Below are 19455 nucleotides of genomic sequence, written 5' to 3'. Positions count from 1 at the left end.
TGACTACAGAGGAAAACACTGAGGCCCTGGGTGGCCAACAGCAGACTCTTAATTAGCAATATGGACAAAGTAAAGGGGGCACTGCAGAGCAAGCAGGTGGAACCTGATAATACTTGATGTGTGGTGGGGGTGGGGGGATTGCAGGGTAGCGTTGGTGGAGAGGGCTTCCTGGAGGATGCCTTCCAGTGGAGGAAGGTAGGGGTTTAGAAAGAGAGGTATGCAGGTTTTCTTCTCTATAGCCTTCACAGCACCTTAGAGCCATTCCTGTGTTCATGTATGAATTCCACAAATACAGTAAAACGTCTTGATAACGTGAATTCAGATATAACATGGTTGGGATTGCCATCCCCCATTCCTCTCAGTCCCCTTCTCAAAGTGGGTGGATAAGATGGAGTCTCAAGTTCTTATCCTCTGCAGGGGGTGGGAGAGGCAGGAATTCAGGCCTGCTGATGTTGAAATGGTCTTTGTATGTATAATCTATTGTGTACTGCCTATATGATTAACCATTTTTTTCTTTTGTGCTGTGTGTGACAGTACAGTACTATTTTGGCTGATTAAGGATACATCACTGATTTGATTTTTAAACATCTTGAGTGCATTATCTGGCAGACAGCTATTGGTCACCACTATCCATGTTCTCTTCTTCCTGGGGTATTACCCAGATGAATTTCCCAGGCTCCCTTACAGTTCAGTGGGCCACTGTGACTGAGTTTGGCTGATGCAATGTGGAGCAGAAACAGTTTGTGCCCCTTACAAACTTTGACCCTAAAAACTTGTGCCTCTACCCCCTTTACCAGCACAGTTGAGAGGACTGTTTGGGCATGGAGGAGGGCAGAGTCACCAGTCTGATGGAGCCTGGGCCCCTGAGTGACTGCAGACAGAGCATCTCCTTTCTGTCCCCCTCCCCCAGTTTTAAGAGAATGGGATCCAGTAAGCTCTTTCCAAGGTCTGGGGGTGTGAATGGGGCTTGTTGGCTGTGGCGTTCCCCTTGAGGTGTTCTGGCTGAGCTGTGTCACTGGGGAAGGGTTTCCTTATGCCTTTTTTCTGATGCTGATCTGATCCCCTAAAGAAGTTGTCCAGCTTTGGGCAGGACTGTGTCCAGGTGCCAGGACACTGAGAGGAGTGTGGAAGGAGGCAGAGGGTCAACAGCAGAAACTTGGATTTGCTCCAGCTCATTCTCTAGGATTCATTCTTTCTGGTTCAATCCTAAAGCTGAAGCAGAACAACATTATGATCAGGACTACATTCAGAGTAATAGAAATTGGCTGGACTATTCAAAAATAGGAATTTTTGTGTTAGGGAGAAGCTGCAGACTGTTGCCTCCATGAACTGAGAATTTTCTACCAGTCAAGATGATGGCATAGATAAACTCGGCTCACCTCCTTGCACAACCACATCAAAATTATAACTAAACTATAGGATAACCATCACTCAGAACTGTCAGAAACTAAGTTGAATGGAAGTCTGACAACTAAGGAATTAAAGAAATCACGTCCATCCAGACTGGTGGTGGTGTTGGGGGAGATGCAGAATGGGCTGGTCCCATATCCATGTGTGGTGGGTAAGAATTCAGGAGGGATATCTTGGGAGTGAGGAGCCCTAGCTCTAATCCAAGATGCCAGTGACAGGAAGATAAGTCCTCATTACTTCTGGCTGCAAAAACCAGTGGGGATTGAGTCGGTGGAATAAGCAGCTGGAGTTCCAAGCAGCTCCTATTGAAGAACCCACACAATGACTTACTCAGACCCACTCCCTCTGAGCTCCAGTGACAGGATAGCAGCTTGAAAGGTACCAGTAGCATATGAGGAGGAACTGAAGTGTCTGGCATCAAGGCAAGATCTGGGACAAAGCTTTCTCCCACACAGAAAGGCAGGATGAGGCCATTTTCCCTTTCTGAACTCTAACCCCACAGAGCCAAAGAGCCAGCAGGAGGGTGCCATATCTGAGATTCCATCAACCTGGCTAACACTGTTTGTCCCACCCCAGAGAACCCCTGAGGCTCCGTCCCACTCAATTTATGGGCCGGGCCTACCGAAGCTGTTAAAAGTGGCTTTTCTATATGAATGGCTGGTCTTGGTGAATGCTTCACAACTTCCTAAACCCTCTCAAACAAACAACAGCTGGTCTCAGTGAGCCCCTAGCCCAGGTACATCTTGCAAAGTGGCCCCAGGCCTGGCACTAGCAGCAGCCAGCCTAGATTCACAGCTTGGCTTCCTCTGGGAATCTCTAAGCCCAGCACTAGTAGCAGCCATCTCAGATTGCTTTATAGCCCAAGCAGGATGGCCCTGGGTATAACACAGGTGAGGGCTGACCATGGCCTGTACCACCCAGGAAACCCCATGGCCAGTGCACCCAGTGGACAGCCACAGACCACATCAGAGCACCACCACCCTGCCCCTGCACAGCTGATCCTCCACAGAGGTTGAGGTTTGTGGTAAGTGGTCACAGCCAGTCTGTGCAGTTGACTGGCCTGGATAAATCCCTCCCATTGATCTACCAACAGCAACCAAGGCTCAATTACAAGAGGAGGGTGTACTCAGCCCACACAGAGGGTGCACTGTGAATACCCAGCTTGGATTATAGGGAGGCTGTGCCACTGGACCCTACAGGACATCTACTACATCAGACCTCACTACCAAGACACAGAGTCAAAGCAGCTCTACCTAATACATAGAAGCAAACACAGGGAGGCTGCCAAAATGAGGAGACAAAGAAGCATGGCCCAAAAGAGAGAACAGATCAAAACTCCAGAAAAAAGAGCTAAATGAAATGGAGATAAGCAATCTCTCAGATGCAGAGTTCAAAGCACTGGTTATAATGATGCTCAAGGATCTTAGTGAGGACCTCAGCAGCATAAAAAAGATCCAGTCAGAAATGAAGGATATACTAATTGAAATAAAGAACAATTTACAGGGAAACAACAGTAGAATGGATGATGCCAAGATTCAAATCAAGGATTTGCAACATAAGGAGCAAAACACAAACAACCAGAACAAGAAGAAGAAAATCAAAAAGTACAAAGATAGTATAAGCATCCTCTGGGGCAACTTCAGGAGGTTCAACATTCCCATAATAGGGATGCCAGAAGGAGAAGAGAAAGAGCAAGAAATTGGAAATCTATTTGAAAGAATAATGAAAGAAAACTTCCCTCATTTGATGAAGGAAATAGACATGGAAGTCCTGGAAGCACAGAGAGTCCCAAACAAGATGGATTCAAAGAGGCTCACTCCAAGACACATCATAATTGAAATGCCAAAGGTTAAAGCTAAAGAGAGAATCTTAGAAGTAGCAAGAGAAAAGAAGTTAGTTACCTACAGGGGAGTTCCCATAAGACTGTCAGCTGATCTCTCAAAAGAAACTTTGCAGGCTAGAAGGGATTGGCAAGAAATATTCAGTCATGAAAAGCAGGGACCTACAGTCAAGATTGCTCTACCCAGCAAAGCTTATCATTTAGATTTGAAGGGCAGATAAAGAGTTTACCAGACAAGAAAAAACTAAAGGAGTTTATCAGCACCAAACCATTATTATATGAAATGTTAAAGGGACTTATTTAAGAAAAAGGAGATCAAAACTATGAACAAAAAATAGCAATAAATACATATCTATCAACAATTGAATCTAAAAAACAAACTAAGCAAACAAGAACAACAGAAACAGAATCATAGATACAGAGAAGTGTTTTGATGGTTGCCTGATTGTAGGGCAGTAGGGGGATGGGTGGAGAGGTGTGGGGATTAAGAATTACAATAGGTAGTTGCAGAATAGCCATGGGGATATAAAGTACAGTATAGGAAATTGAGTAGCCGAAGCACTGATACACATGACACATGGACATGAACAGTAATGTGGGGATTTCCTGAGGGAGTCAGGGGTGCTGTGTGGAGAGGAGCAGTGGGAGAAAATTGGGACAATTGTAATAGCCTACTCGGTAAAATATAATTTAGAAAAGAATTTTCTAGAAGGTGGCTGTAGTTACCATCATGGGATGAAAGTGATTTGGACCTTAAAGTGTTTTTTTATTAAACTCCTAGCCAAGGTTGATGGGCACAAGAAAGAAGGCTTTTAAATTAAACAGCAGAAGGAATGAGTCACACATACACTTATTATAAGGGGGAAGATGACATTCCCTGGGTCCCCAAAGCTCCAGAAAACATTTTAAATATCTAGAAAGTCAGAGGGTGGACAGTGTTCAGTTCTTCAGCTGTGGCACTTTCTAGACCTACCAAGGATTCCAGAGGGAGCAAGTGCCGAAAAGCAAGTGATTTGATGGCAGAAAATTTCTCTGGGCCAGTGGTTCTTGAACTTAAGGGCACATGAGAAGCAGGTGAGGGGCTTGTTTAAACACAGATTGCCGGACCCATCTCCAGAGTTTAATCTAGTAGGGCTGGAGTGGGGCCTGAGAATTTGCATGCTCAAGAAGTTCCCAGTGAAGCTGCCTCTGCTGCTAGTGGCCCCAGGACCATGCTTTTAGGACTGGGTTAGCAAGTGATAACTGAGTGAAAGCCCAGATTCAGTCTGCACTGGCTTCAAACTCATCTGCTCTACTTCCTAGCTGTGTGATTTTTGGCAAATCATTTAACGTCTCTGTTCCTCCATTTCCTCATCTGAAGGATGAAGCTAATAGTGCCTATCACCTGGGGTTTGGTGGAGGCTTCCTGGAGGTGATGACATGTAAGCTGAGGCCTAAGGGATTAGCAGAAGGTAATGCTTGTGGAATGTACAGTGCATATTGGCAGTGCTGGCATTATTACAGTTCTCCCGCTTGCTTCTCCTGTTCAATGGTTGCTTTGGAAGACAGTGGGTTTTTCTCTTGTGCTTCTGTCTTCTTCAATTCTGACTTATCAAACTTCTCAGTCTCGACTATCTCGGGTTTGTCAGACATGGTTGAGGAGGAAGCGGAGCGAGGTGCATGAACGAGAGAAGTCCGATCTGCTCAGTCCCACTGCAGAGTCAATACTTCATTCTTTATGGCTATCCATTGTGTGAATAGATCACATTTGTTTAATTATTCACCAGCTGATGGACATTTGGGCTATTTCCTCTTCTGGCTCTTATAAATAATGCTGCTGTGAACATGTACACACATTTTGTGTGGACCTTATTTTCATTTCTCTTGAGTATATACCTAGAAGTGGAATTGCTGGATCATTCTGTGTTTAACTTGTTGAGGAACTAGCAGACTGTTTTTCAAAGTGACTGCACCATCTTATATTCCCATTAAAGTGTGTGACGGTTTCTGTCGATCCACATCCTTGTCAATACTTGTTAATTTCCATTTTTAAAAATTATACCCATCCTAGTGGTTTTTATTTATATTCCCCTAGTGGCTAATGATGTTCAGCATCATTTCATGTTTCTTTTAGCCATATCTATACCTTCTTTAAAGAAATGTGTATTCAAATCCTTTGTCCATTTTTTTTTTTTATTATTAAGTTACATGAGTCCTTGATGTAATCCCTCATTGAATATATGATGAGCAAAATTTTCTCCTATTCTGTGACTTGTCTCTTCACTCTCTTGATGGTGTCCTTTGAACCACAAAAGTTTTAAATTTTGATTTCCAGTTCATCTGTTCTTTTGTAGTTTTTGCTTTTGGTGTTATTTCTAAGAAATTTTTGCCTAACCCAAGGTCACAAAGATTTTCTTTTAAGAGAGTTTTAGGCCTTATATTAAGTCTTTGATCCATTTGAGTTCATTTTTGTGTATAGTGTAAGGAAGGGCTTCAACTTCGTTCTTTTTTCAGTGTGTATTCACTGGTTCCAGCTACATTTGTTGAAAAAATTATTCTTTCTCCATTGAATTGTCTTTGTAACCTTGTCAAAAATCAGTTGGCCATAAATGTGAAATTTCATTTCTGGACTCTCAGTTCCATTTCATTGATTTATATGTCTGTCCTTATGCCAGTCCCAATTGTTTTGATTACTGTAGCTCAGTTTTCAATTCAGGAAGTGTGACCCCTCTAACTTTGTTTCACTTTTTTCAAGATTGTTTTGGCTATTCTGAGTCCCTTGAATTTCCTTGTGAATTTTAGAACCTGTTTATCAATTTCTTCAAAGCAGTCAGCTGGGATTTTCATAATGATTGGGTTCAACCTATACATCAATTTGAGGAGTATTGGCATCTTAACAATATTAAATCTTCTGATCTATGAACACAGGATGCCTTGCCATTTGTTTAGGTCTTCTTTAATTTCTTTTGACATGCTTTGTTTTTCAGTGGACAACTCATGTACTTCTTTTGTTAAATTTATTCCCAAGTATTTTATTCTTTTTCTAAAATTTATTTTTAGAGAGAGGGGAAGAGAGGGGAAGAGGAAGAGAAATATTGATGTGCCAGAGAAATAATCAGTTGCCTCTCACATACCCATACCTGGGGACCTGGCCCTCAACCTAGACATGTGCAATGACTGGGAATCAAACCAGCAACCTTTTGGTTTGCAGACTAACACTCAATCCACTGAGCCACACCAGCCAGGGCTGTTTTATTTTTATTGATGGTATTATAAGTGGAATTGTTTTCTTTTTTTTTTTTTTTCCTTCTTTTATTTTTTGGTTTTTCAATTACAGTTGTCCCATTTTTGCCCCATTGCTCCCCCCACCCAGCCCATCCCCTCTCCCACAATCATATCCTTCCCCATTGTCCATGTCCATGAGTCATTTACACACGTTCCTTGATTAGACCCTTCCCTTACTTATCCCCCTTCTATACCTCCCCCCTTTCCCCTACTGACTACTATTCTATTCTTTGTCCTGTTTAGTTCATTTGTTTGTGTTGCTCTTTAGTTTCCTGTATTAGGTGATATCATATGGTATTTTGCTTTCTTTGCCTGGCTTATTTCACTAAGCATAATTCTCTCCAGTTCCATCCATGTTGTCGCAAATGGCAGGAGTTCCTTCTTTCTTTCTGCTACATAGTATTCCATTGTGTAAATGTACCACAGTTTTTTGATCCACTCATCTACAGATGGGCACTTAGGCTTTTTCCAGCACTTAGCTATTGTAAACAGGGCTGCTATGAACATAGGGGTGCATAAGTTTTTTGAATTAGGGCTTTAGGATTTTTCGGGTATAATCCTAGCAGTGGAATCCCTGGTTCAAAAGGCAGTTCCATTTTCAGTTTTTTGAAGTAATTCCATACTGTTTTCCATAGTGGCTACACTAGTCTGCCTTCCCACCAACAGTGCAGTAGGGTTCCTGTTTCTCCACATCCTCGCCAGCATTTGTTGTTTGTTGATTTGTTGATGATGGCCATTCTGACTGGTGTAAAGTGGTAGCTCATTGTGGTTTTTATTTGCATCTCTCTGATGGCCAGTGATGTTGAGCATTTTCTAATGTGCCTATGGACCTTCTGTATGTCCTCTTCAGAGAAGTGTTTCTTCAGGGCCTTTGCCCATTTTTTAATTGGGTTGTTATTTTCTTGATGTTGAGTCGCATAAGCTCTTTATATATTTTGGAGATCAGTCCCCTGTCTGTGATGTCATTGGCAAATATGTTTTCCCATATGGTTGGTTTCCTTTTCATCTTGCTGATGTTTTCTTTTGCTGAGCAGAAACTCTTTAGTTTGATGTAGTCCAATTTGTTTATTTTTTCCTTTATTTCTCTTGCCTTAGGAGATGTATCCATGAAGATATTGTTACGTGGGATATCTGAAAGTTTCCTGCCTATGTTTTCCTCTAGAACTTTTATGGTGTCACGGGTTACATTTAAGTCTTTAATCCATCTTGAGTTTATTCTCGTGTGTGGTGTAAGTTGGTGGTCTAGTTTCATTTTTTAGTACATCCCTGTCCAGTTCTCCCAGGGCCATTTGTTAAAGAGGCTCTTCTTACTCCATTTTATGTTCCTTCCTCCTTTATCAAATATTAATTGACCATCGAGGCCTGGGTTTATTTCTGGGCTCTCTATTCTGTTCCACTGATCTATATGTCTGTTCTCATTCCAGTACCAGACTGTTTTGATCACAGTGGCTTTGTAGTATTGTTTGATGTCTGGTATCGTGATTCCTCCTGCTGTGTTCTTCTTTCTCAAGATTGCTTTTGCTATTCGGGGTCTTTTTTGGTTCGATATGAATTTATGGAGTATTTTTTCTAGGTCTGTGAAATATGTCATTGGTATTTTAATAGGGATTGCATTGAATCTGTAAATTGCTTTGGGTAGTATGGCCATTTTGATGATGTTGATTCTTCCCATCCAAGAACATGGTATTTGCTTACATTTATTTGTATCTTCCTTAATTTCTTTCTTCATCGTTGCGTAATTTTCAGTGTACAGGTCTTTTATCTCTTTGGTTAAGTTTATTCATAGGTATTTTATTTTTCTTGTTGCTATAGTAAATGGTATTTTCTTTTTTGCCTCTGTCTCTGATATTTGATTGTTGGTGTACAGAAATGCCTTAGATTTCTGTATATTTATTTTGTACCCTGCTATTTTGCCAAATTCACTTATTATATCGAGTAGTCTTTTAGTGGAGTTTATAGGGTTTTCTAGGTATACTATCATGTCATCTGCAAATAGTGATAGTTTTACTTCTTCTTTCCCGATTTGAATGCCTTTTTTTTTTTTTTTGTCTTGTCTGATTGCTGTGGCTAGGACTTCCAACACTATGTTGAATAGAAGTGGAGAGAGTGGACAGCCTTGTCTAGTTCCTGATTTCAGGGGGAATGCTTTCAGTTTTTGTCCATTGAGTATGATGTTGGCTTCAGGCTTCTCATATATAGCCTTAATTATGTTAAGGTATGCTCCCTCTATTCCCATTTTGCTGAGTGTTTTCATCATCAATGGGTGTTGTACTTTATCAAATGCTTTTTCTGCATCTATAGATATGATCATGTGATTTTTGTCTTTCATTTTGTTTAGGTGATGTATTATATTTATTGATTTGCGAATATTAAACCATCCTTGCATCCCTGGGATGAATCCCACTTGATCATGGTGTATGATCTTTTTGATGTATTGCTGGATCCTTTTTGCCAAAATTTTATTGAGGATTTTAGCATCTCTGTTCATCAGTGATATTGGCCTGTAGTTTTCTTTCTTTGTTGTCTTGACCTGGTTTTGGGATTAGGGTAATACTGGCTTCATAGAAAGAGTTTGGGAGTCTTCCTTCTTCTTGGATTTTTTGGAATAGTTTGAGGAGAGTAGGAGTTAGTTCTTCCCTAAATGTTTTGTAAAATTCTCCTGTGAAGCCATCTGGTCCAGGGCTTTTGTGTGCAGGGAGATTTTTGATTACAGTTTCAATTTCCTTCTTTGTTATTGGTCTGTTGAGACTTTCTACTTCTTTTTGATTCAGTTTTGGAAGGTTATATGTTTCTAGAAATTTGTCCATTTCTTCTAGGTTGTCAAATTTCTTGCCATACAGTTGTTTGTAGTAATTTCTTACAATTGTTTGTATTTCTGAGGTATCAGTTGTGATTTCTCCTCTTTCATTTCTGATTTTGTTTATTTGGGTCTTCTCTCTTTTTTTCTTGATGAGCCTGGCTAGAGGCTTGTCGATTTTGTTTATTTTTTCAAAGAACCAGCTCCTAGTTTTGTTGATTTTTTGGATTGTTTGTTTAGTCTCTATGTTGTTTAATTCTGCTTTGATCTTGATGATTTCCTTTCTTCTTATTGCCCTAGGCTTTGTTTGTTGTTGTTGTTCTAGTTCTTGTAGCTTTAGGATTAGATTTTTTATTTGAGCTTCTTCTATCCTTCTCAGATATGCCTGTATTGCTATGAACTTCCCTCTTAGGACTGCTGTTGCTGTGTCCCATAGGTTTTGGGCTGTTGTGTGTTCATTGTCATTAGTTTCTAGAAATTTCTTGACTTCCTCTTTGATGTCATTGTTAACCCATTCATTATTGAATAGCGTGTTATTCATTCTCCATGAGTTTGGGTGTCTTTGATTTTTTTTCTCTGAGGTTGATTTTTAGTTTCAAGGCATTGTGGTCTGAAAAGATGCTTGATATGATTTCAATTTTCTTGAATTTGTTGAGGCTTGTTTTGTGTCCTATTATGTGGTCTATCTTTGAAAATGTCCTATGTGCCTTTGGAAAAAAATGTATATTTTGCTTCTTTGGGGTGAAAAGTTCTATATATATCAGTTAAGTCCATGTGGTTTAGTGTGTTGTTCAATGCCTGTATATTCTTGGTGTTTCTTTGCTTGGATGATCTGTCTATTGTTGATAATGGAGTGTTGAAGTCCCCTACTATGAGTGCGTTTTTGTTAATATCCTTCTTGTGGTCTTCTAGTATTTTCTTTATGTATTTGGGTGCTCCTATGTTGGGTGCATATATGTTTATCAGTGTTATATCTTCTTGATGGATTGTTCTTTTAAGTATTATGAAATGTCCTTCTTTGTCTCTTTTTATTGCCCTTGCTTTGAAATCCGTTTTGTCTGATATGAGGACTGCTACCCCAGCTTTTTTTTCAGGTCCGTTTGCTTGGAATATTTTTTTATATCCCTTTACTTTCAGTCAATGTAAATCTTTTGTTTTGAGGTGTGTTTCTTGTAGACAGCAAATATGTGGGTCCTGTTTTCTTATCCATTCCGTTACCCTATGTCTTTTAATTGGAGCATTTAATCCATTTACATTTAAAGTTATTATTGACATGTTTTATTCATTTCCTTTTGTACCTCTGTTCCTCTACTCTTCTTTTTTGTTTTTTCTCTTCCTTTTTCTTAGAATATTCCCTTTAGCATCTCTTGCAATGCTGGTTTGGTGGAGATGTATTCTTTTAGTCTTCCTTTGTCTGAGAAACTCCTTATTTCACCTTCCATTTTGAATGAGAGCCTTGCTGGGTAGATTATTCTTGGTTGTAGGCCTTTGTTTTTCATTGCTTGAAATATTTTTGACCATTCCCTTCTGGCTTGTAGTGTTTCTGTTGAGAAATTGTTCGATAGCCTTATTGGAGCTCCCTTGTAAGTTATTTGCTGTTTTTCTCTTGCTGCTTTTAGGATTCTCTCTTTGTCTTGGAATGTTGCCATTTTAACTATGATGTGCCTTGGAGTGGGTTTTGGGGGGTTCCTCTTCATTGGAACTCTCTGTGCTTCCTGGTCTTGCATAACTTTTTCTCTCATCAGGTTGGGAAAATTTTCTGTCATTTTCTCCCCTATCAGTTTATCTATTCCTTGTTCTTCTGATCCCTCTTTAATTCCGATTACTCTTATATTGTTCCTCCTTATGCTATCCTGTAACTCCCTTACCTCTTCTTCATACTTTTTCAGTCTTTTTTCATTTTGCTGTATCATCTGAGAATTTTTTCCTACATTGTCTTCTAACTCACTAATACAATCCTCTGCTTCATTTAGTCTGCTTTTGACTGATTCTACTGTGTTTTTCAGTTCAGAGATTGTATTCTTCATTTCTTCCTGGTTCTTGTTGATAGTTTCTATGTCTTTTTTTATGCTGGTGTGGTTCTCTGCAAGTTCCCTGTAATTTTCTTGGAGCTGTTGGTAACTTCCTTGGAGGTTGTCGTAGTTGTTTTTGAGGTTGTCGAGTATATTGAGCTCCTTCACCACCATTGTTTTGAATTCCATGTCTGACATTTGGGCTATGTCTATTCCATCTACCTCTCTTTCTGGGGATTCCTCTTTTCTTTTCATTGAGAGGTTGTTTCTGCGTCTTACCATGTTGGATTCTTCTTGTTTGTTTTTGTTATTTGGATTTGTCTGCTTTGTCTTCCCACCTTTGTGGTATGAGATTCTTTATGGTAGATCTGGGGGTTTCAGTGGTGCAGTCTCTTTGATCTCCTGAGCCTGATGTTCTTGGGGTACCTTTTATGTCATTTGTTTATGCTGTCTGGTTATATTTCAGATGCTTTTTGTTAGGATCTTCCTTCTGGCTAGTTGATTGAGAGTCACTCTATCCACTTTATCTTGAATTCTTTTGTGGAGATATCAGTTCAGCATTTGTGTGTTGTCTTGTTTTTCTGTATCCACAGCTGGTCTAATGAGGTGGGTCAGAGGTTCCTGTTCCTTGCAGCAGTGGGCCCCCGCACAGCGTGTTCCTTCGGTGTCTGTTGGAGCTAGCCAAGGTGTCCTTGCAGGCACGCCTGTGAGCCCATAAGGTGACCCGAGAGCTAGCCTCAGGCCTGCCACAAAGTGCTCCAGGAGTTGGTCTCTCGCCTCTTAGGGTGGGGCCCCAAACACTTGTGCTCAGCAGAAGTGAGTGCCTGTGAGTTGCTGCTGCCTGCTGTTCCGGCCCTGCAGCCGCCCACCATTCCCGCACCCACCTGGGTGGGCATGAGCAGAGCCTGAGCAAATGCTTTGAGCTCCGGCCTGGCACTTGGGCCTGGTGCCCACTGGAGCTGGCCAGGGGCGACTGTGCACAGTCTTCTGCATATCCAGTGGGCCCTCCGTGGGCCCTCCATGCGCCCGTTGGGGCACTGATCTTATGTCTGTTGGGGTGTGTCCGAGGGGCACCTGGACGTGCGGCCCTGCACACCTGGGCCAGTGAATGAGGGCACTTCCCTATGCCCGCCCACGATCCAAGGGGAGGGTGGGGAGTGGGCGAGCGCACTTCTGCGCCTGCGCTCCTCAAGAATGTCCTATCACCCCCAAACTTTACCCCCCTCTCCGCAGTTCACAAGAGAAAAATATAAAGGAGAATTATGTTCTCACTTGCCCGGCAGCACGCTGTCTCCCGTCTTCCAGCGCCAATGCTGCCTGGCCGAGTCCCGTCTCTGCCAGCGGGCAGAGATCCGCTCTCCTCCTGACTCCTCTCCCGGGTAGCCTGTGGTCGCCAAAAAGCCTTTGTGTCCTTTCAGCCGCAGCTCGGGCAGCCGCCCCAGTCAGGAATCCCGTTTTGTCCCTTTTTCTTTCACTATCTTCACTAAACAGGTTGTTCCCAGGTGTTTTTTCTCTAATCCAGCAGTGCCAAGGCTCGACTCCTGCCAGTGTCCAGCTGTTCACTGAGATGTTCTGTCTGCAATTAGTCCAAACTGCAAACGGGTCTCAGGAGCCTGAAACCGCAGCCTCCCCTCACTCCTCCGCCATCTTCCCTCTCTGGAATTGTTTTCTTAATTTCATTTTTTGGGTTGTTCATTGCTAGTATATAGAAATAGTATTGCTTTTTGTATTCTACAACATTGCTGAACTCTCTCTTGACTATCTGCCTGTCTGTGTGTATCCAGAGCTCCCATTGTGACAGTCTCTCAGCCTCTCATGGTGTAGAGCAAGCCTCCATTGATGAGCATTACAGGCTGTTACTGAGAACTCTGAGGGCCACTCATTCATTATGGGATGTGAATTGAGTCCCTGCCCTGCCAGGCACTTTTTGAGGCACTGGGACATAGACAATAAGTGAATGAAGTGATTTCAGCTTGGGCTATGTGCTAAGGGAGTGACTGAGTATGAGTTTGAGAGGGATTCTTTTTTTTAAATAATTTTTTATTTTTCAATCTCAGTTGACATTCAATGTCATATTAGTTTCAGGTGTACAGCATAGACTGTTTTGTAACTGCCAATTTGTACACCTTAGTCTTTCCCCTTTTTCTTTCAACCCCCAAGCCCCTCTTCTTCCAGCAACCATCAGTTTCTTCTCTGTATGTATGGGTCTGTTATTGTTTTGTTTGTTTATTTTCTTTTCTATATTCCACGTAAGTGAAATCATATGGTATTTGTCTTTGTCTGACTTATTTCATTTAGCATAATACCCTCTAGGTCCACCCATGTTGTCACAGATGGAAGATTTCATTCTTTTTTATGGTACAGTAATATTCCATTGTATATATGTACACCACTTTTCCACCCACTTGTCTATTGATGGGCACTGGGTTGCTTTCATGTCTTGGTTATTATAAATAAACTTCAGTGGACAAAGCATGCATATATCTCTTTGAATCGTTTTGAGTTTCTTCAAATAAATACCCAGAAGTGGGATTGCTGGGTTGTAAGGTAGGCTTTTTTTTTTTAAACTACTGGAGCCCTAAAACTAAAACACCAAATCTTCAGAGTTTATCTCTTAGCCTTACCCATCTGCTTGTGCCTTCCCAAGGCTTCCAAAGTACTAGCCACTTTTTTGCTCATCTAGCCAGATAACCATGATGTTATCTCCCTAGTGGACCCATGTCACATCCCACAAGATGTCCTTCTGGTTCAGACCTCTTTGGGCCAGACTGTGACCTTCTGGCTGCTGCTCTGATCATGCTGTTGATCATAATGAATGTGCCTACTTGGCTTTGAGTAGTTATAGACTATCACTTGCTTCTCTTGTTTCAGATTCTAACCATCCCCTTTGTTCTTAGTGATCCCTGGCCTGTCACAGCACCTTTTCCTGTTAGTTCTGGCCACAGAGATCAGCCACCACTGAACTTCTTAGTGATGTTGATGCTTCTTTTTCATAGCATATTACTTGTTGCTTTGGTAGCCAATGTCTCCTTCATGCCATCATGGGGAGCAGTTTAGGCTAGCTGGAACCCTTCAAAAGGACTGACATCCTTTTACTCGCCCTGCATCATGTGGTCAGAAGGGACCCTGATGTTGCCTTAGGTGTGACCAGCACTGTTGAAGAAATGTGGTCCAAATACCAGCCACAGTGGCCTCCTGTGAGCAAGTTTTGTCCTCCCACTTGTATTCTCTGCCTTAGAAGCTGCTAAATGTGTGAATTCTGACAATCAAGATGGCTCTGAGGAGCTGGTGCCCATTTGTCATTGTTCTATATCTTTCTATCCCAAGTTTGTTCCTTTTACCTCATAATATATTTCTTCAACTTCTCAGACATGGTGGTTATTGCCCAGGCTTCATGAATTTTGCTACAGAAAGGTATTGGTCAGAGTTGATAACCTTAAGCCCTTTTGAGTTAGTTGAGACCTCTGGGAAACAAGCACTGAGATGGAGTTTGGAGCATGATAGATTTCTTGAGGGTAATGCCTTTTCCCAAGAAAAGGATGCAAAAATCTTTGATGAAGTTTATTCTTCTCCTTTAATATTCCATAACTTAAATACTGTGGTATATGGTTGACTGTATTTGGACTCACTGGCTCTTAGCTCCAGCACTAGGGCAGCAGTTTGAAAGGCACCAGGACATATGGGGAGGAACTAAATGTCTGATATTAGCGTATGAGCTGGGGCAGCGGGGGGTTGGGGGGGGGTCAGCTATCTCCCAGGCAGAAGTGCTGGCAGAGGCTGTTGTCAAGGTAGCTCTGTTTTTTATTGTTTGAGGAATGAGAGGGGTTCTTTGAATTTAGGAGTCAAAGAAGATTTCTCTAGAAATGTGACTTTTGAGCTGGGATCCAGATGATGAGGAAGAACTGTGTTGGAAAATTAGGAAGGGTGTTCCTGGCACAAGGAACAGCAAGTACAAATGCCTGAGTGGGGAATGGGTTCCCCACCTTCGCAGAATATGAAGAAATCCAGTATGCCTGGAAGCCACCACAGCTGGAAGAGAGGTGGGTAGAGGCTAGATAACTCAGGTCTTGGAACCTTAAAAAGCATACAGATTTTATCAAGAATGTGAAGAGAAGCTGAGGGGAGGGTGTTAAGCAGGGGAATCACTTGATCTAAATGTCCTAAAAAGATAACTCTAGTTGCTTAAAGAAGCATTTAGTTTCCCTGCCGTGCTTTAAGCACTGAGTTCTTGGATGTGAAATTACTGGGACAACAGGTTTGTACATTTAAAATGTTCCTACGTGTTCCCTGCCAAGTGCCTCCCCAAAAGATAGCTGTAGTTTTCAGTCTGAGTGTGCTGGCTCTTGTAGTCACCAGTGGCATTCCAGTGAGGTGCCAGTGAGCCAGCCCCTTCGCCAACAGCCCCAGCACCCATTCTCTTGCTTTCCCTTTTCAGACCCCACCCTGCATCATTTGCCCAGGAACTCTGGCTGTACAGTCCACCCCTGGGGCACAAGACGCACTGTGAGAGCATGGCAGAGGAAGACCTCATGTTCCCCCTGCTTGTAGACATGGGTGTCCTTTCCCGAAGGGGTCTGTCGTCAGTGCTGAGTCACTGCAGACCCCAGTGAAGAGCCCTGTGGTGCTTTAGAGAGACACTAGGCTAATTTGGGAAAATAACTGCCCCAAACGGGCATTCCAGATTTTGACAAGCCTTTCTCAGGAACTGAATGGCCTCGGTGCAGACACCGGAGCCCCCCACAGCACTGGCCCGGGTGTGGACTTCCTGGGAACGGAGCTGTCAACAGCCGCGACAGAACAGTTGGTTCTAACCGGGAGGCTTGCCCACTTCCAGGTGTAGATTTTCCTCTTCTGCTTTAGCCTCGTTACAGCGGTGGGGGGCGGGGAGGGGGCGTTCACTGCCTGACCTGGGGGTGTTAGTCTGTAATGCCCTCCAGAGCTCCTCAGAACCAGAGTTCACATATATGACTCTGGGGCTGGAATTTATGCCAAATGCCTTATTTATGGCTTATCGGCAGAGGCGGTGATTTCTCCATGGGGACAAAGCGAGTATCTTAGACTACTGGCGTCTTAGAAAAGTAACCCACGTAAAATGCCCAAATGCGCTCCCCTTTGAGTTCCCTTTTGATTTTTTCTCCCCATGTTGGATTTCCAGATTTGCTTTACTCATGACTGGCACTTTGTGGATGTCTTTTGAATTCTTTAGGGAACGTCCCTGCGGTCCAGTGTCCCAAATAAAACCAACGGAGCAGAGCAAAGGCCTGTGCTGCTTCTAACTGCAGGAAAGGTTAAAAGGAAGAGGAATGAAAAGAAGCCTGGGACTCCCTCCCAGAAGGTGGAGATTCAAAACCCAGAAGATGGAGCCCAGAAGCCTACCTCCAGAGACAAAGTACAGGAGGGGAGGACGTGCCCGAGACCCGGAAGATGGGATACAGTGCCCATGCCCAGCGGAGCCGAGGAGAAAGCCAGGGCGAGCAGTGTGGGAGCCCATTGGAAGACTCGGGAAGACAAGGGAAATCCTCCACCCTCAGGCTTCATAAGCTTGAGGTCGAGAAGGGTGACATTCCCTCCTACAGGGCACCCGCCGGAGACTCAGTCTCAGCAGAGAGGTCCTCGGCCTGCCAAGAGGTCTGCGGAAAATGCAACAAAGGCAGGTGGTTTGCTCTTCTGCTTTTTAATAAGCACGGAACGCTTCCGGGTAATTTTTGCGTCATGTTGCACAAGCAAACGAAACATGTTGTCCACAGCAGTAGGCTCCCTGTTACACAACGCAGGAAGCGTGAAGCCAGAGCACGTCTTGTCTTTGTCACTGTTGAGTGACTTCTGGGTTGGGAACCCCCACTTCCACAGGATAGTCACAGGAGGAAGACCTCGGGCAGGAGCAACCGGGGGCTGATGCAGCCGGTGCTTGCTGATTGCTCACTGCAACGCATGCCCAGGGCGGACGTCATGTAGGCAGAGTCCCCTTAGCCCCGCAGAAGTGACTAGGCTACGAGGCGGCCCTACTGGTCTCCAGGGGGTCCCTTTGGAAAGCCAGAGTGAATCCCAGAGGGTGTGTCCATAAGGCACCTCTGCTCTTTTTAGTAAGAGTCCCGGGTCAGTAGGCAGTGCTTTGTCCTGTCACCATTCCGAGTGAGATGCCACTGAAGCTGAGGGACGGTGAGTGCTCCTAATGTCACATTGAACTCAGCAGTCCTTGGGCTGCCTGTCACATGAGTCAGTCCACAAAGCTGGATCCAATTCGGTCAGGGTCCTTCTCTGGAGTGCTTGGTTTGGTCAGTTTAAAAGAAAAAGTTACAGAGGTTCCCTTTCTGCGCACGGGAGCCATCTTGACCCAGCTTGAGAATGTGACCCCATGGGGACTGCCTGCCTGATGTGACCTTGAGGTGCAGTGCCAGGTGCCAGCCGCTGAGGCCTGACGTGGCCCACCCACGTTCAGAGTGGCTTCGATGTTCCTGCCCCCTAGAGTCACGAGGGGCCAGGACAGTGCAGCTGACTGGTCAGCGAAGTCGGGGTGATGAGCCCGCAGGCACGTTCACCATCCTCTGCAATCTAACACACTGTCACACTTCACCTTCCGAGAGGGGACACGGCTACCCTGACCCCCCGAGAGCGCGCTCACTGCCGGACGCTTGGGCTGCACTCTGGCGAGGAGACAGCTCCAGTCGCCATTCCATTATTTACGATCACCTGCATGCAACTCCAGCTTTTGATCCTTTTGTTTTTCTGACCCCCCCGAAACCCCCTTAAAGACCACCTGGTAAAGTCCTTGGTGGGAAGTGCTTGCCCCACGTCACAAGGAGCCTCTTCTGCCGGGCTGCTGGGTTGGGGCTGCTAAGTGGGAGCTCGGACCCGCGGCCGCTTCCCTGTAAGCGCAGTGCCGACACCCAGGCTTGGGGGCGCAGGTTCTGAAAAGGCGGGTCATCTTTTGTTGCGTGTTAGGTTTCTGGGCGAGCCTCCTTCTCCCCGCTTCTCAGGGTTCACACAGCAGGTGGCCTGGGTCACAGTTCTTGGCGCTGAGCTGAGCAAGTGCGCCTTCGCACACCGCGTGGGGGGGGGGGGGGGCGGGGCGGGCGCAGCCTGCAGGGCCGGGAGGTGTCACCCTGAGTGCGTTCGCCTTTGTTGGTGCTATTTTTTAATTAGTAAAGTTTCTATGTATTTGTGTGGAAATTTTAAAAATTGTGTGTTAACTTAAGAATAGGTTACAAACACTTTTATTAAAAGACCTGATATTTAAGTTCATAAAACCAAAAAGTCAAGAGTTTAAGGACAAAAGTAACACTGGCAGGCAGGGGGCTTGGCCGTTGCCGAGCAGAGCGGCTACAGAAACCATTTTCAATGACTGAAGAGGCGTCTTTTTCTTCCCAAACAGGAGAACGACGGGGTGTGTGTCAAGAGAATGAGAAGCGGACGTCGTCAGGATGATGACGATATTTAGCTGAGGGGCTTCAGAGGGAGGAAAGTGGTGTGTTTGGTCCTGCGATCTGTTCTAATACAATGTCTGCTGTGAATTTCAGTGAGTTCTGTAAGTCATGCTGTTTGCGGGTGTCAGGGAAGAAAGCTTTTATATGTTTCTGGCTCTGGAAGGTCTGTTCCACCCCCACCCCCACCCCGAGAGTGTGAAGGAGGCTCCTGGGGTTGCTGAAATGATCAACTTTAAGACGGGGGCCCAGTGGGGCCGGTAGGTCAGAGCCGTGGCCTTCAGCTTGGCCAAACACAGCCCTGAAATGGGTCCCTGCCATCCACCTGATGCTGGGGCCCCGGCACCTGCGTAGTAGATGCTTCTGTGTTTCTGTGTCCCCGTCAGAGCCCCAGAGTCACGGGCTTCTGTCCCAGTGTCCCCACACTGGGCAGGTACTCAGGGAACACTAGGAGTGGATCAGTGAATGGACTCATGGTGCTTCAGGACATGTCTGGACAGTGGGGACGCACGTGGTCCTTGCCCTAGGGCTGTCAGTTCTCTGCACAGGACGCTCCTCTCCTCGGGGTCTTCCACCTAAGGGAATACAGGTGACTTGGAGCGTGGCTTGTGACCCCATCCTCAGGGCTCAGCGGTCAGCACAGTTGAGGGCTGGCTGGTCGGTGCCCTTTTCCACTTGGTGAGTCTTTGCCTGAACTAGGCCCGCTCTCGT

At 44.3% G+C, this 19455-nt stretch overlaps 1 protein-coding gene and 1 long non-coding RNA gene across 3 annotated transcripts in view; one reads left to right on the top strand and one right to left on the bottom strand.

Annotated features, from left to right (window-relative positions):
- The window catches only part of LOC150009794 (uncharacterized), a 32014-nt gene extending 13175 nt beyond the window's left edge, over positions 1 to 18839 (top strand). For both annotated transcript variants that reach the window (XR_016511202.1, XR_016511203.1), the window contains 2 exons: positions 16530 to 16973; positions 18696 to 18839. This is a non-coding gene — a long non-coding RNA (uncharacterized LOC150009794). The remainder of the gene's footprint in view (positions 1 to 16529; positions 16974 to 18695) is intronic.
- Positions 4748 to 4882, bottom strand: LOC150009795 (thymosin beta-4-like). The gene has a single exon (XM_090279220.1). The coding sequence runs from the start codon at positions 4880 to 4882 to the stop codon at positions 4748 to 4750; it is 135 nt and encodes a 44-aa protein (XP_090135346.1).
- Positions 18840 to 19455: the final 616 nt, after the last annotated feature.

Source organism: Furipterus horrens, unplaced genomic scaffold (assembly GCF_987537825.1).
Source record: "Furipterus horrens unplaced genomic scaffold, mFurHor1.1.pri manual_scaffold_5, whole genome shotgun sequence".
Classification (NCBI taxonomy): Eukaryota; Metazoa; Chordata; class Mammalia; order Chiroptera; family Furipteridae; genus Furipterus; species Furipterus horrens.
This window is presented reverse-complemented; position numbering and strand designations above follow the sequence as displayed.

What these genes read in the sequence shown, in the direction of transcription:
- LOC150009795 (XM_090279220.1), bottom strand. Translation starts at nt 4,882, where the DNA reads ATGTCTGACAAACCCGAGATAGTCGAGACTGAGAAGTTTGATAAGTCA.